Here is a 15235-nt window from a genome sequence, read left to right as displayed (position 1 = left end):
AAACAACCCTTACATGTAGGAACAACTTGGACTGATCTATCAACACTAATATACATGTTAAGTTGTTTTTGAGAGGAACACCCATGAAGGCTTGGGGAGAACACGCAAACACACAAGAAAGGTCGGAACCCGGTGTGAAGTGAACCCTCGATCTCAATTAGACAATCAAAAAGATATTTTTTCAGGCAAATTTTTGGGAAATTGTGGTTCATTCAGTCATTAACAAAGTGTGTGGGAACTGCATTGCCTTAAAGATCTGAATTTAAGTAACACCGACTTGTTTTTACTGTTGACGCAAAGCATAGCCCATTATTTTTGCCATTGTATTTGGGAATTTTGTACAATGCCGTTTCAAATACACTGACTTGAATAGACCCAGTGAACTCCTATACCCATGTGTGCCGATTTTCAGCAACCTATTATTTATGTCTCGGGTCAGTGAAGCTTCACTTACAGTCTCATTTAAGGCATAGCCTTAAGTCATTGCCTAAGTCAATACACAAGGCAAACTCATAAAACACTTTGAGTACAGAGTTATGTTCCACAGCACTTGGGAGAAGAACTGTGCATTTATTCTTATGCATTTGGGCCATATATAAAACAAGAACACAGTGAGCACTTCTTTTGAGTTCTGGCTTTCTATCGTCTTTTTGAGGGTGTTTCAAGAGAAAGAAACTTAACTCAGTCCTCTATGGGAAAGACAGAGGTCACCTTTTGCTCAACAAATCATTTTGTTTTGTCAGAAATTGTAAGACTGGCACAAAGATGAGCATATTTCTTTCCTTCAAAAAAAGAAGAGTTTGAAAGTTGCTAAGGAATATCGTTAAAATTTCAAGCTACTTTGGTATTTTAAGTAATTAGATCCAGCCAACTTGGTTGGAACAGTTTACAGAAGGTTGTATTCTACTTCCAGTACATATACAATGTAGTTTTACAAAGGTATGCTCGTTTAACTTGAGATTGGAAGGCCCCCAATAAAATACAATAGAGATGGAGGACTGGAGCAACTTGTAAAAATGTTCCCAGAAGAGTGGACACTGTCGCAGTTGCAAATAAGGCAACCACTACTTATTTTCATCAACTTAGGTTAAATGGTCAAGTTTCCATCTACTTCTCTAAATATAGGCTTATTCAAATAAAAATCAACATTCAGACAACTCTGAGCATGAACTAAATTTTCTGTGTTAAATTAGGAATATACCATGAAAGGCTGCTACTCAAACCAATTAAAAGCTTTCTCGGGAGTAGCCAATTATATCACTGCTATTTTCTTAGTGTCATTTATCAGTGTGCCCCCAACAGAAAAAGTGGTGGCTTACAATGACCATTTTCATATTTTACTAATACCGTATTTATTAGAACTATCAAAAGAAGAAAATAAAAAAGCAGAATATCATCATATAATTGTAGTTTGAAGTGAAATCAAACTCTCTAGGAAAATACAGTGTTCCCTCGCTACTTCACGGTTCAGCTACCGCGGATCAGAGCTTTGCGGATTTTTTGGGGGAAAAAAATACAAATATTACATTGAAACAACATATTTTACAGTTTTTTTTGTTATAACATGAATTTCACTCTCTCTATCCGTATTCTATATGGTGTACTGTATAGAGGGGGGTAAAAAAAAATAATAATAAAAAAATTATTATTATTTTTTTTTTTAAATTAACATTTTTTTTGTTGAATTAAATTCAAATTAAGCATTTTTGAAGGGGAATCCCTACTTTGTGGAAATTCACTTATCGCGGGTGGTCCCGGTCCCCATCAACCGCGATAACCGAAAAAACACTGTACCTTCCATTTACTCATATTACAATTTGAAGTGCACCAATACTCTGACAGCTAAAAGCATTATGGATACATCTATATAGTACCATTACACATAAACAAATGGGAAAGAATGGACAATTCATGGTAACATAATAAGCAAAAAATATGATAGAGTTTGTTGTCATAAATTTCAGTCAAGTCAGTATGAAGTCAATTCTGACCTTACCAATGGACATCCAATGGATCTTCTTTGGGGGGACGCCATCTGGAGGATTACAATGCAGGACAAAAGGTTCTCCTTCCTCAACAACAATTGGTTCAATTATATCCTTTGGGAATCTTGGCATACCTTATGAAAGGGTGAAGAAAATGCAATTAACAATATATCCTCATAGGCATTTGACTGTGGTTGATAAGAACTGCTGAGCTTTTATAGTGAAGGTTACTTACTTGGTACTATAAGCTCAATGGTCTCTGTCATAGCAGTTCCCAGCTTGTTGGAAGCATAGCATCGATATTTACCCTGAAATCGGGCAAGGCTTTTGTTTTGAAGTACAAAAGTACCATCTGTGGCAAGTTTGTCACTTCTGATTGTGGTAGGCTGGGGAGGAATAAAGTCCAGGTCATCTTTTGTCCATCTGTATCTGCTCATGCCGAACATAACGCAGGTTAGTGAATTGAACATTCTACAGCTGTTTACAGTTTTTATTAGTATGAGCATAAACATATTGTCACTTACTCTGGAGCAGGGTTTCCACTTGCTTCACATCTCATAGTCACATTATTGTCAGAAGGAAGGGCAATAATAGGCCCAGCAGTGTAAAATAGAATTGTAGGAAGCTGCTCCACTGTCATTAGAAGGCATGAACACACAATGTCAAGATTAACATAGACCCGTTATATAGAGAATTAACTATTGATACAGCGAACTATTGAAAACCAATAGAGAGCTTTTTGGCAAACAATGCCTGAACAAAGATTGACCTCTGTATGACACACTAAACTTTCGTCATTACTGTTTTATAATAGCAAGTTTTTCCTGATTAATTTAAAGGCAGTAGCTGGCTGTATATTTGGAAAGTGTTTTTACTAGGAAATGAAGTCACTATTTAAAACTGTCAAGCCTAAAATTCATTTCATTACATTACAATCATTTGAGATTCACGTGTGCAATTGTGCTTGTGCAATTGTAGAGTTTCTATGTGTTGATTTTGCATGAGTTTATTCTTTTTTCGCTTTTTTTTATTTTAAAGGAACTAACTGAAATAGGAGTATTTGAAGAGGATTAACAATTGATACCAGCAGTCAACTGCTATGTCCTTGGCCCCGATTCGTGTACGATTGCTAAGAATAGGAATGTTTCAATGGCTTTCATACAAAATCAAGCGGAATTTCAAGGAGCAGATTAAAATGACAAAAGCCGTGCTTTCAAGAAACATTTAGCAAGCAAATATGAAATATCTATGTATCCATATATTTTCTGTCAAGCTGTAGAAAAATGCTTTCCAAATATTCACAATAAGAAACCATAACTACGTTCATTTATTGTTTTCAAACCCTAGTTATTTCTGTGAGCTGTAACTATATTGCAAGTTCCCCCACTTAAAAATCATAGAGGGGGCTGACATTTTTATCGTGGGTGAATGTCCAGAGAGAGAGATCATCTTAAAAGAAAAATCCAATGTGCACAATGTGCCTTTTTAACAGTTTACCTTTGTCATTCAGCTGCAAAATAATATTTGAACACCTGTCTATAAGATAAAATTCTCATCCTTAAAGACCTGCTAGTCCGCCTTTAAAATTCGCGACCGGACGTTTGGTCGCCGGTCTTTTGGTCCCTTTTGGTCGCCGGTCAAATGTACTTAGATATCAAACAGTACTTAGATATTAAAATCTCTCTTAGTTGATAAACTCTCTCTCTCTTAGATATTAAACACTCTCTCATGGATATAAGTTGGAGAGCTGGTTTCAACAGTAAACTCTCTGTCACTATTTGACCGGCGACCAAAAGGGACCAAAAGACCGGCGACCAAACGTCCGAGTACATTAAAATTCCACTTCCACTCAATGTATTATCCAGAATCAGATCCTCCTGTTTAATATCGTTAGCTGCATAAATAAACCTGTCCACCCCATAAACTAGAGTACCAGGAGAAAACCCACACAGACCCGGATGAGAACACCCACACAGGTGGACCAACCTGGATTTGAACCCAAGTCCCCCAATGTGAGTCCAAATTGCTAACCACTCCATCACCGGGTCACCCTCTTTCCAAAGACACTAGAGACAAAATTGTACACCCCTACAAGGCCTTCAACTCTTTAGGGCTCCTATTGATCTACTCATTTGAAGTTAGCCAGTTTTCACAACAATCTCCTGCTATTAGCTTTTATGGCACTAAGAAATGCGTTGGCAATAAATAAGAAACATTTTATAGAACAATTTAATAAAACGATTGCCCCTTGTGCTGCTTAGGCCAGCAAGAAAGGTATTTCTAGGTCTGATGGACCACCAAGAGTCTACCTAATGTATTTCCAATAATGGTGTCGTGCTGCTTTCTAATAACTTGCCTACCTTCTGGAGGGATATTGAGGTCTTTGGCCTTAGTGCTCAGGGCCAGCAGAAGGACAAGCTGGAGACTACCTGCCAGCCTCATCCCCCTCCGTTGACCAATGGAAAGAGAGTTAAGGAATATGTGTTGTGAAAGATCAATTGGCAATCCTTGGACTTTGTAAGGCACAACAGACCTGCAGATTGACATTTAAAAACATGGTCATGGTATGCAAAGAAAAGGTCATTTATTTATTTATTTATTTATTTAGATGAAAGCATTATAAGCACCTGTTGTGATCAAATGTAGTATTAGATGAACCTCCCAGATAAATAGAGAATACCAAATAAAATTTTATTACCCTTAAATGCCATTCAAAGTTAATGAAGTCATCCATACCTTGCAGAGCTTCTTTACTGAAAATCCTATTGAAGATCTATTTTACTTTCTTTCTACAGTTGATTTTTCAAATAAGCTTTGCCTCGGGGAAATAAAGATGCCCTTTATCAATGTGTACTTTGAGAAATGAAAAATGGGATTACTTGTCAGGACGTTATTGAAATTGCACATTACTCAATTTCATAAAAATGAACCAAATGAAATAGCAGAAATCAGCATCATACAAAATATGTGACTTAAATACCTTGAAAATCAATTGAATGAGAATACCTGTTTTATGACAATGAGTCAAAAACACGCAAAAGATTCAAAGGATGAGTGTCAAGCATGTATAATAGCAAGGAGTGCTAGATCAGTTGATTTTTTTTTTAGCCATTTACCATAAAGTAATGAATTGTAGGCGTTATTTACTAAAACACAAACTTCTGTCAAGGCCAAACTGGTCTTTCTTGTTTCATTGAAAAAAAGTCAGGAAATGCTGTGGAATATTAGGACTTTCATGTGTGTTACAAAGTGTGTGTACTAAATAAAATGTCTCAAATCCCTTGTAATTTACATGATGCCACCACACTAATTAATTAAAAGTGTTAAAATACTTCCCTTGACATTTCTCTGAATTTGTACCAAAATTTAATAGGTTCTTCTGCCTTGCCACAAGTCTTTGTATTAAAAGTGAGAAAAATTGTTGAGTTATATATAATCCTGCAAATTTCTCCTTTGTGGTAGATCTAACAATAGAGAACTTAAAGAAAATGACAATTCCACCTCAAGACAGTGATGTTAAATAATAAAACACTAAGTCAGAGCGCGAACACTAAAATAAATTCACAAGGTTTGTAGCGATGGAGAACTGATTCTTGTTCAAATTCTGGGCAATGTAAGACAACTGAGTAAACAAGGAAATTTCCCGAATACGGGATGAAATAAAGTTCTAATCTAATCTAATCTAATTTACAAACCACTAATCCATTTGTTTTTCAGAGGGTCCAAGCTCCAAATCTTAAAAAAAATATATAGTTACATTCATGTAAACATGGCCTTAATAGGAAAAAAATAAATCCATGACTTTTCCCATTGTTATGATGTTGTTTGACAACACAGCAAAGGCTTGTCGCAACCTATTTTTCTTGGCTGTCTGTCTGGTGGCATGGCATGATGACAGCAAACCCAACTGGTCTGCTACAGTAGCTAGATCCAAGTATCAGCCTATAAATTGGCTTAAGACCACCGGCGTTTCACGGATTAGTTCCCACAACACTGAATGTGCAGTGGCATCTTTGGCAGTGCAAATGGCTTCGCCCCGCAGATAATTCCGCAATCACAAGAATGAAGGGCTCAGATGTCAAACAATGACTGTGCAGGACTAAGACGCGAGTGGGCATGTGTTCCCACTTCTTAGTAAGGCAGGGTAATATCGTAATTGGTGTCGACTCGATTAAAGATTAAGCTGTTTGAATGTAGTATCAATTAAACAAATTGAGAATGCATTATATACTATATAGACTTTTTTGGTCATTATCTTGGTAAACAAAGATGTTGGTGGAATTTGGGTTTATAGCCTCATGGGTCACAATGGTGTTGCTAAAACACATTTTCTCGCTGAACAATGTTGTGGATTGCTTTCAGTCACAGTCATCCACGACTGTGAAGTGTATGGTCTTATTAAACCCTACACATGGCTTTTGGATAGGCCCTGCATAGTCATTACACTAGTAAGAAATGATTCAATGCCTGGAAAGCCAACAGGGTGCTTGCAGAAAGGCCGCAACTGTTATTGTCACTAGTCTAGAGGTTAGACCCCTTTAAACGTGTGTCAATCACAACAACACAGTATCAAATACAACCAGGCACATGCCACTCGTGTGTGCAAACACAGTAATTGCAGTCCTGAATACTTTTGTGGCCTGACATAATTACTTGTTATTCACATGAGAGTGTATGAAGCTGCAACTTTACACTATAGTAGTCGTCAAAGTCAATTAAACAGAAAACTAAATCTTACTTTTAGACAATTCCAAAACCTGAACACATGGCAGATCATAGCCTTAACGTCTTAGGGATTGTACTTCCTAAGCCAGAGCATAAAAAGTAGCAGAGGCTGAGGCTGCTATAGTACACACTTAATCTTTGTCAACACACAATCTGCTTTAAGAAAAAAAGTGTATGAGCTACTTGTTGCATGCTTTTTGTCCCTCACAAGGTTTTCTTTAAATGAACAGATATTTTTTTGTTAAATGGAGATAGAAGCTGTTTAAAAAAAGTGTGCAAAGACTTGTAAGAAGTACTTACTAATCCTTGAGTCATTTTACATCTTCATGTGCATTGAAAACTGCTACAATTCCATAGAAAGCACCAAGAGGCGAGAACTCCAACTCTTCTCTCTGAAGTGATACATCTGACATGTCCTTCCTGCTTCAACTCAGGCCTGCCCTCTTGAACACGCCTCCCCTTCTTACCCCTCCACAAAAGTGCCCTAAAGGGGTGACAGAAGAGTCGCTCAAGTGACATATGTTGCCAAAGCCTCTCGCTTGGCAAAAGAGACTATTTAAGCCTTTGACAATGTCTGGGGCAAAGACTGCACTGCGGGGGTTTGCCGAGACCATGAAAGAGGAAGTACAAGCATGTCTCTCGCTTGTTTTTTTTTTTTGTGTTGTTGTCGTCCTGATCCCTCCATCATGCCTTCCACAAACTATGCACACCCATTTACACCATACGCATGATTTCAATGCAATGTGTCAGAGCTCCATTGAAAGGAGCACAGAGTTTATTCTTTTTGAAGATTGAAGCTTTTGTCAAGGGAACGCTCTTTGCCTTGACCTGCTCCGGGCTACTTGTATATAGTGTGTAACTGGAGGAATGGGAGCTCATGCTTAAAATAGAAATACTTTTGTTTTTACCCACTACTTTGTTTCTAATGTTTTTTTTTTTTGCGTAAAAACACAAACATTTTGTTGTCCTAATAGGAACTACAATTTCAATTGTTGAATTTCTATCTATTATATTATCTATTATATTTTGGTATAAACTCAGAATTACTTGTGGGTTACAGTGTTCCCTCGGTTATCGCGGTTAATGGGGACCGGGACCACCTGCGATAAGTGAATTTCCGCGAAGTAGGGATTCCCCTTCAAATATGCTTAATTTGAATTTAATTCAATTTTTTATTTTATTTATTTATTTATTATATTATTATATTTTTACCCCCTGTATACAGTACACCATATAGAATACGGGTAGAGAGAGTGAAATTTATGTTATAACAAAAAAAAACTCTAAAATGTGTTGTTTCAATGTAATATTTGTATTTTTTTTCCCCAAAAAATCTGCGAAGCTCTGAGTCCGTGGTAGTTGAACCGCAAAGTAGCGAGGGAACACTGTATAACATAAAAATCTGTTTTTATGTAATGATTCCTAACCAAGCTCATATCATCATTTCAAATTTATCATCCAAAAGTACCTTAAAAATATTGCTTGTAGGTAATAAAAAATCACCAGGAGTTCACAAGTAGGAAAGAATAAATATATACGGATGCAGGGAAAACCTATAACTACCATCTGAGAATCAAGGCTAAACTTGTTTTTCAGCAAAATTCGAAGAATTTATTCTCTTTTGAGAGGCGACATCTCAAAATAATTCAATGGCGACTTGCCAATTCAGTCGGAAGTTCCCACCATGAGAAATCTGACAATATAACACAATGACCAGTAAATGCAAGTGGGTGAGCATTTAAGCAAAAAGCGGAATATAAGTTCCACATTATAAATTGTGAATGCAACGCCATAATGACAAAATACCACAAATAGATGTTGCATTGGAGTGTTAGAGCTGAATAAAATACTAGAACTCTATTCATTGTTTCATATTCAACATAACACATAATGGCTCTATTAGGTATTGCGCACTATTTTCATCTTGAAATAATTACCAATAAGTGGACAGATAATTATTATCACTTCAAAAACTCATGTTGCTAACTGCGGTGTGCATAACTGCTTTAAACACAAAGACAACAAGTCACAGTGAAGCCCATCCAACCTGCGGGACAACTTACATCCAAACAGGCTTCTTTGACATCATGTCAAAAGACAAGTTTCCATCTGCGATGCAAAAAAACGCAGCACGATAAACAGAAAAAGTGAATACAATCTGTTAAATAGCAAGAAAAGTCACTAGTGTGCCAAAAGTAAAGAATCGGACTTGTTGCCAAGTGAATGAAAAGGAAAATCACAGCAATCCAGATGCTGTAGCTGCATAGTATAGTACAGCCTGGATTCACAATAAATAAATGCTGTAAATATGCCATGTCTATAAGCATAATCACATTAAATCTGTATCAGGGCTAGAGAGCCTGTTGGTTAGGACCAAAAGTTTAAATTTGGCATTGACATTTTAGAGTGAAAAACCTGCTCTCCATCTTAATTAGCTTTAAATGTTACAGAGGCATGCCTACACAAACACCAAGCTGCATGATGAGCAATGTAGCCATCTGTGATTAGATGACTATCAAAAGAGTAATTGGTAGCAGACTTTAGCAACAGTAACGATCGAGTTTTGAACATGAGTCAACTAATTGATGACTATACATTGCAGAACCCTCCCATTGTTGGTACACATAGAGGACACGCCCACATTATTTGACAGCAGAGAAAACAGTTTGCACCATTTTGAAGCCCCTTTTTTTTCATGTCCTACTGATTTCCACTTACCGTATTTTCACGACTATAAGGTGCAATTAAAAGTCTTAAATTTTCTCCAAAATAGACAGGGCGCCTTATAATCCAGTGTGCTTTATATATGGAAAAAAATTAAAATGTGCCATTCTTTGACGGTGTACCTTATAATGTGGTGGGCCTTATAGGCGTGAAAATACAGTAATGAAATATTATTTATTCTTTTGCAGTGCTTTTAAATCATTTTTATTTTACAGATTAAAGTGTTTTTAAAAAAAAAATCTACAAATGATTGTGCAAAATCAGTTGTGAGTTATGACTTTATCCTGACTGATGAATCAGACTACAACTGTCTAACAAGGTTGATGTACATCCTGTTCAGCGTTATTCGGATAATTACATCTCGGTTACTTTAGCAAAGATTGCAGATACAATATGGTGATTCTGCTGTACATGACCTGCAGCACACAAATGCATAGCTTTACATCTTAGAAAATCGTTAAATCAATCATTATTGAACAAGTAAAATCAACCATTGACAAAAGAGTTTCATTTAAAAGTCTTTGTGGCCATGGGCACATGAGTGATTGACTCTCTACAAGCACAGGCACTTATGAAAGGTACATATAAAAGAGCTTAAAGCAACACACAAATTTTGGTTTGAACCATTGTGATTAAAACTTCCTCTCAAATGTCTCTTTTTTTGTAAAATACAAATTGTTTGGATCCTTTGATGGGTAAAGAGTCTTCAAATTTGACACATGGTGCTAAGTCTCATCTATTTACCCAACTTTAAAAGCAACCCTGAGCGGAGTAAACAAAAGTGTAGCCAAAAATGCCAATTTTTGTTGTTGTTGTGTATATTTAAAATAAATGCAGCACAGTGCATGAGTGGTTAGCACGTCCAACTAACTATCTAGGCCACTTAGAATATTTCCATTAGTTTTTCCTTGTCAGTGTAGTGTGGCTTGTATCTGCTTGCAATCCCTGAACACGTCAACAAGCATGTAATCACGCCTGGAATTCACACAAACAACTCACACTTAGACACAGGATTTCCTGTACTTTGAGTAAATGGTGAATTACATTTCCAAAAGTATATAGTTAAAAGTATAAATTGGTTTCCACTGCATATTTAATGGATAACTCCAAAATTAAAAGCAGACTTCAAATCGTTTGTGGTATTGCTAATGTGTGTTTACACATATTTGAAGATTCCCCATCTAGTTAATTGTTGTTCTTCCTTAATAAATAATAAATTCATATATATATATATATATATATATATATATATATATATATATATATATATATATATATATATATATATATATATATATATATATATATATATATATATATATATATATATATATATATATATATATATATTATTCAGGTGCTACTTATAATATAAAAATTATGTTCACGTTCAATCACAAGATTATTTGTGATGAACGCCACTTTGTGTTGTTTGAAAAGAGCAGCTGTGTATCAATCCTGTGGATTAACATTCACTTTCAAAGGGCTCAAATTACAGAAAGTAATGAAGGCTCTCTTCACCTGCCCAGTCTTGTCGCATACACACACTGTGGGCACTTACTCTGCATTTTAAACACTGAAAATATCAGCTTTTTAGTACACCTTCTTTTCTTTTTATTCAGAAATGTTCCATCTGCACTATGGTAACAGAGAGATCAGAGAAACCCTATGCACTTTTTTAGCAGATCCGACTGAAGAGTTGGAGCCAAGATTATTATTATATTTTCTACAAAAATACCAAATAAAGAAAACTAAAAGGTTATGTGGAATGGAAAGAAAGTATTTAACAGATTTTCCCAACTATCTGCGTCATGAACTTCTGTGATAAAATGTAATAAAACACTGCTAATAGTTGTGGCTGTTTTAACATGTTGGGGAAAATAAGTTGAGTCACACAACTGTTCTCAACCATTTCCATTAGACAAGAGCAAAATACTTTTTTACTGTATTTTAGAGTCCTATAAATTCAACAGTCATTCATTTCCTGCACTGCTTATCCTCACATGGGTCACAGGGGTGCTTGAGTCTATCCATTCTCTTTCATAAATCATAAGAGGCATGATTTAGTTGATTCACAGAAAATGCTGGTTTCAGAATAGTTATTATTAATTAGGAATATGCCATTAGGACAGTGTTGAATTCCACTGAGGCACATTATTAGCCATTTCACTAAAATGATGAGCTCAGCTTCTTCCAACTTGATTTACATCTAATCTGTTAATTAATGTTTTGGCCCCGGTCCAGTAGTGCTCATGGAGCAGGTAGGTCTAAATTACATGAGACAGCTACCATAAGTTCAAAGTGCTGAGAAAGGTATTCCTATGCATATGTAAAGACCTCATTTTCATTTTGTATCTTTGAAGCCATTTGATAGAAAGTGATCGTTCTAGTCTGAGTGCCTAATAGAATTAGTCTTATAAAGGAGGATTTTATATATGTACAATATGATTCAAAGGTCTAAGTTTGACACTTTTCTGTCTGCAACATTAACATGCCACGACACGGTTTCATCCGAAATTCTGAATACATTTGGTGATTGCGATAAAGCCTTTGATGGGTTTGGGAACATCTAGGAACAACCGGTTCCTTAAACCTTAACCCTTTCAGAGACTACTGTTCAAAAAGATGTTTCCATACAGGTGTGATTGTCCTTATAACTTTTCAAATGATTGAATGTAAAGCAGGGGTGGACAAACTTTTCAGACCGGGGGCCACATTGACTTTAAAAATTTGACAGATGGGTCAGCTAAAGATACGATACAAATAAAAAAGTGCATCCGTTAACAGTACATATGAAACATAAACAGAAGAAAAGGACTAAAGTATTAACGTACTCATCACTCATCATTAAAGTAAAAAGTATAAAGTACAAAGTAAAGTAAAAAGGAATGTGTAAAGAAATATTAAAAAAAAAAAAGATTGACTTGCCGCAGAGAAAAGAAAGTTATGTGTACATGCCAAGACACGTTTTTGATGCGGCTTTTAGCTTTATGAGGCCTGCTGGGGACTCGTGGTCGATCGTCCAAGAATTAACAGAGGGGACGAGTAAGCACAAAGCAGCCAAGCCGTCACAGCCAAATTCTTTTCTCTTATCATGAGTGAAAAGCTTTCATATGATGCAGCAGCCTAAATGGTGCCATGAGACAAGTTCAGTTACAGTGACATGGCTTGATTTTCAAAAGGGCCACCTGTGGAGCTCCTTATTCCACAGGTTTTAGGAGCAAAACAAAACAGTTCGGCAATTCAGAGATATCTACAAGAGGTGACCGAATACAGAGTTGATGTTTTCATTGCTTGCCTGAGACTTCCTAACACTGTGTTCTGATTTTTTGTCTCAAAGTCAGCATTTGTTCCAAAAAATAAATGAATAAAATGTTTAAAAATGCTTTTAAGCCAGAGGATGGAAGGCTAAACTGTGGTTAATATCCAAATGATTGAAAGGATCACGATTGGTTGAGTTTGCCAGCAAGCAAATAAAACACTTTTGCTGAGGGTACATAAAAGGTTCCCTGATGCACTTGAATAGACTTCTTCATATAAAGGCATGAGAACAACTTCTGAGTCACCTTCAATGTTTTGAAGGATAAGGAATGTAGTATCCAAGCCACTTGAGATAAACCCTCGTTCTTCTTCATCTGCTTCTTCTTTGGTTATATTTTAAAGCACTTTGGCAACCTTTAACAGGTCATTTCTCGGATTCCAGCCTCTAGTTTTGAGTAAGTGAATCACTATTATCGGTGTAGTCACAGAATATTGATTTTTATGTAGCTATGTTGTGTTGGCCATTAGGACTTCGCCACACTATCAAGTGCTCGTCAATGATCACATAGCTACAGTTTTTCAGTACATTTTTGACTAAAAAAAATCAGTTTAAAATTGACATAGGTGTAAGCACCTGAACCATGACCGGAAGTTTGGTCGCCGGTCTTTTGGTCGCCGGTCAAATGGTGACAGAGAGTTTACTGCTGAAACCAGCTCTCAAAATTATACTCATGAGAGAGTTTAATATCTAAGAAAGAGAGTTTAATATCTAAGGACTGTTTAATATCTAAGCACTGTTTAATATCTAAGTACTGTTTAATATCTAAGTACTGTTTAATATCTAAGTACTGTTTAATATCTAAGTACTGTTGAAACCAGCTCTCAAGATGATATTGATGAGTTTAATATCTAAATATCTACTGTTTCCAAGAGTACTTAGATATTAAACTATCTCTCTTAGATATTAAACTCTCTATCATGAATATAATTTTGAGAGCTGGTTTCAACAGTAAACTCTCTGTCACCATTTGACCGGCGACCAAACGTCCAAGCACCCACCTGAACTCACCAACATTTTCTTAATTTTACAGTGGTCACAGTGGGCATCTTTCTGGTTGCAGTGCAAAACTGCATAGCACAATCAGTGAATGCATGAAATATCAGCCACCTTATTATCTATCTACTTACCGTTTACTGTATCTACTTACACCCACACACAACGTTATGTGGGATGGTCGAAGGGTGTGTGAGACAGACAACACATTCAAGCAGGCAATCGCACTATTCATTGACGGGTTTTTTTAAACACTGGGTAACGCCCTCTTCTCTAAAAAGCTCCATGACAGCCCATTGCTTTAGCCACTCAAATTCAGACAGAGTGCAAAGTTATTTGTGCCCCCCTGTGTGAGGCATTGACTTCACCCAACAGTTGTCGCGTATGCTGGTTATCACCTTCGCTCTCGGTCATCCGGAGCCAGCATGTCTGAGAGGCACAAAGCCAGACGCTGTGGCAACAAGAACGTCGTTTGAGACATTAACTGAGCATTGGCAAGAGAAATGCACCCACTAAGGCTTCATGCCTTGGCAGGAGGAGGTTTGATTTAAAACGTTATGGCATTTTTCTAGAGTGCGGCGCAGAGTGATGACCCAATCATCTTCTGACAGTGACCCCTCTATTTTAAACTGCTGTGTTAACTGTGGTGTATTCTCTTCAGTCAGTGACTACTGCAAATATTTCACATGCATTCCAACCGTGCACTGTCTGTCCTCAAAGGAGCCCAATAAATTGCCCCAACAAACACACATGAGCACACTATCACACAAACATACACTTTTTACTCTCACTCTCCTGGTCACCCAGAACCAAACAAGTTAACTGGAAGTGAATCTTTTGATTCTTGCAGATATTAATCTATCAAACTACAGTGTTCCCTCGGTTATCGCGGTTAATGGGGACCAGAACCACCCGCGTTAAGTGAATTTCCGCAATGTAGAGATTCCCTTTCAAAAATGCTTAATTTGAATTTAATTCAATTTTTTACCTCCCTGTATATAGTACACCATATAGAATACGGGTAGAGAGAGTGAAATTCATGTTATAACAAAAAAACTGTAAAATATGTTGTTTCAATGTAATATTTGTATTTTTTTTCCCCAAAAAATCTGCAAAGCTCTGAGTCCGCGGTAGCTGAACCGCGAAGTAGCGAGGGAACACTGTATTCATATTGTTTCCAAAGGTGAGTTTCAAATGGGTCTCACTGCTAGTTCAAATTCAATCAACTTGTCTTGAGAACGTTTTTTTGCCGGAAATTGAATTTGAGTTTGAGTTTTAATCGGCAATTTTCTATCAATTAGATGCCAATACCTACATTGCATCAAAAAAAAACATTTAAATGCACAAAAATAAATTCTGCTGGTGTTTCTGAAAACTATTCCCACTCCATTTACGTCACACAAACCTGGCATTTATACTTTATATCCACCACAGATGCAATCAGAAAAGCTGAAGCTTACCATTTCCTTTCATGTGGATCATATTT

The 15235-nt window shown here is 36.5% G+C and overlaps 1 protein-coding gene across 4 annotated transcripts in view; it reads right to left on the bottom strand.

Moving 5' to 3' along the window:
- LOC144203487 (neural cell adhesion molecule L1-like protein) overlaps window positions 1–15235 on the bottom strand; it is a 55538-nt gene that overhangs the window by 37708 nt on the left and 2595 nt on the right. For 3 of the 4 annotated variants that reach the window (XM_077726960.1, XM_077726978.1, XM_077726987.1), the window contains exons 2-6: window positions 7011–7194; window positions 4346–4518; window positions 2510–2618; window positions 2221–2414; window positions 1997–2119 (exon numbers count right to left, since the gene is read on the bottom strand). In XM_077726960.1, the coding sequence (XP_077583086.1) occupies window positions 1997–2119; window positions 2221–2414; window positions 2510–2618; window positions 4346–4427 (508 nt within the window). In that variant the 5' untranslated portion in view covers window positions 4428–4518; window positions 7011–7194. Of the gene's footprint in view, window positions 1–1996; window positions 2120–2220; window positions 2415–2509; window positions 2619–4345; window positions 4519–7010; window positions 7235–15235 lie in introns of those variants that run through there. The other variant, XM_077726969.1, reaches the window with a different exon arrangement.

This window comes from Stigmatopora nigra, chromosome 1 (genome assembly GCF_051989575.1).
Source record: "Stigmatopora nigra isolate UIUO_SnigA chromosome 1, RoL_Snig_1.1, whole genome shotgun sequence".
Lineage (NCBI taxonomy): Eukaryota > Metazoa > Chordata > Actinopteri > Syngnathiformes > Syngnathidae > Stigmatopora > Stigmatopora nigra.
This window is presented reverse-complemented; position numbering and strand designations above follow the sequence as displayed.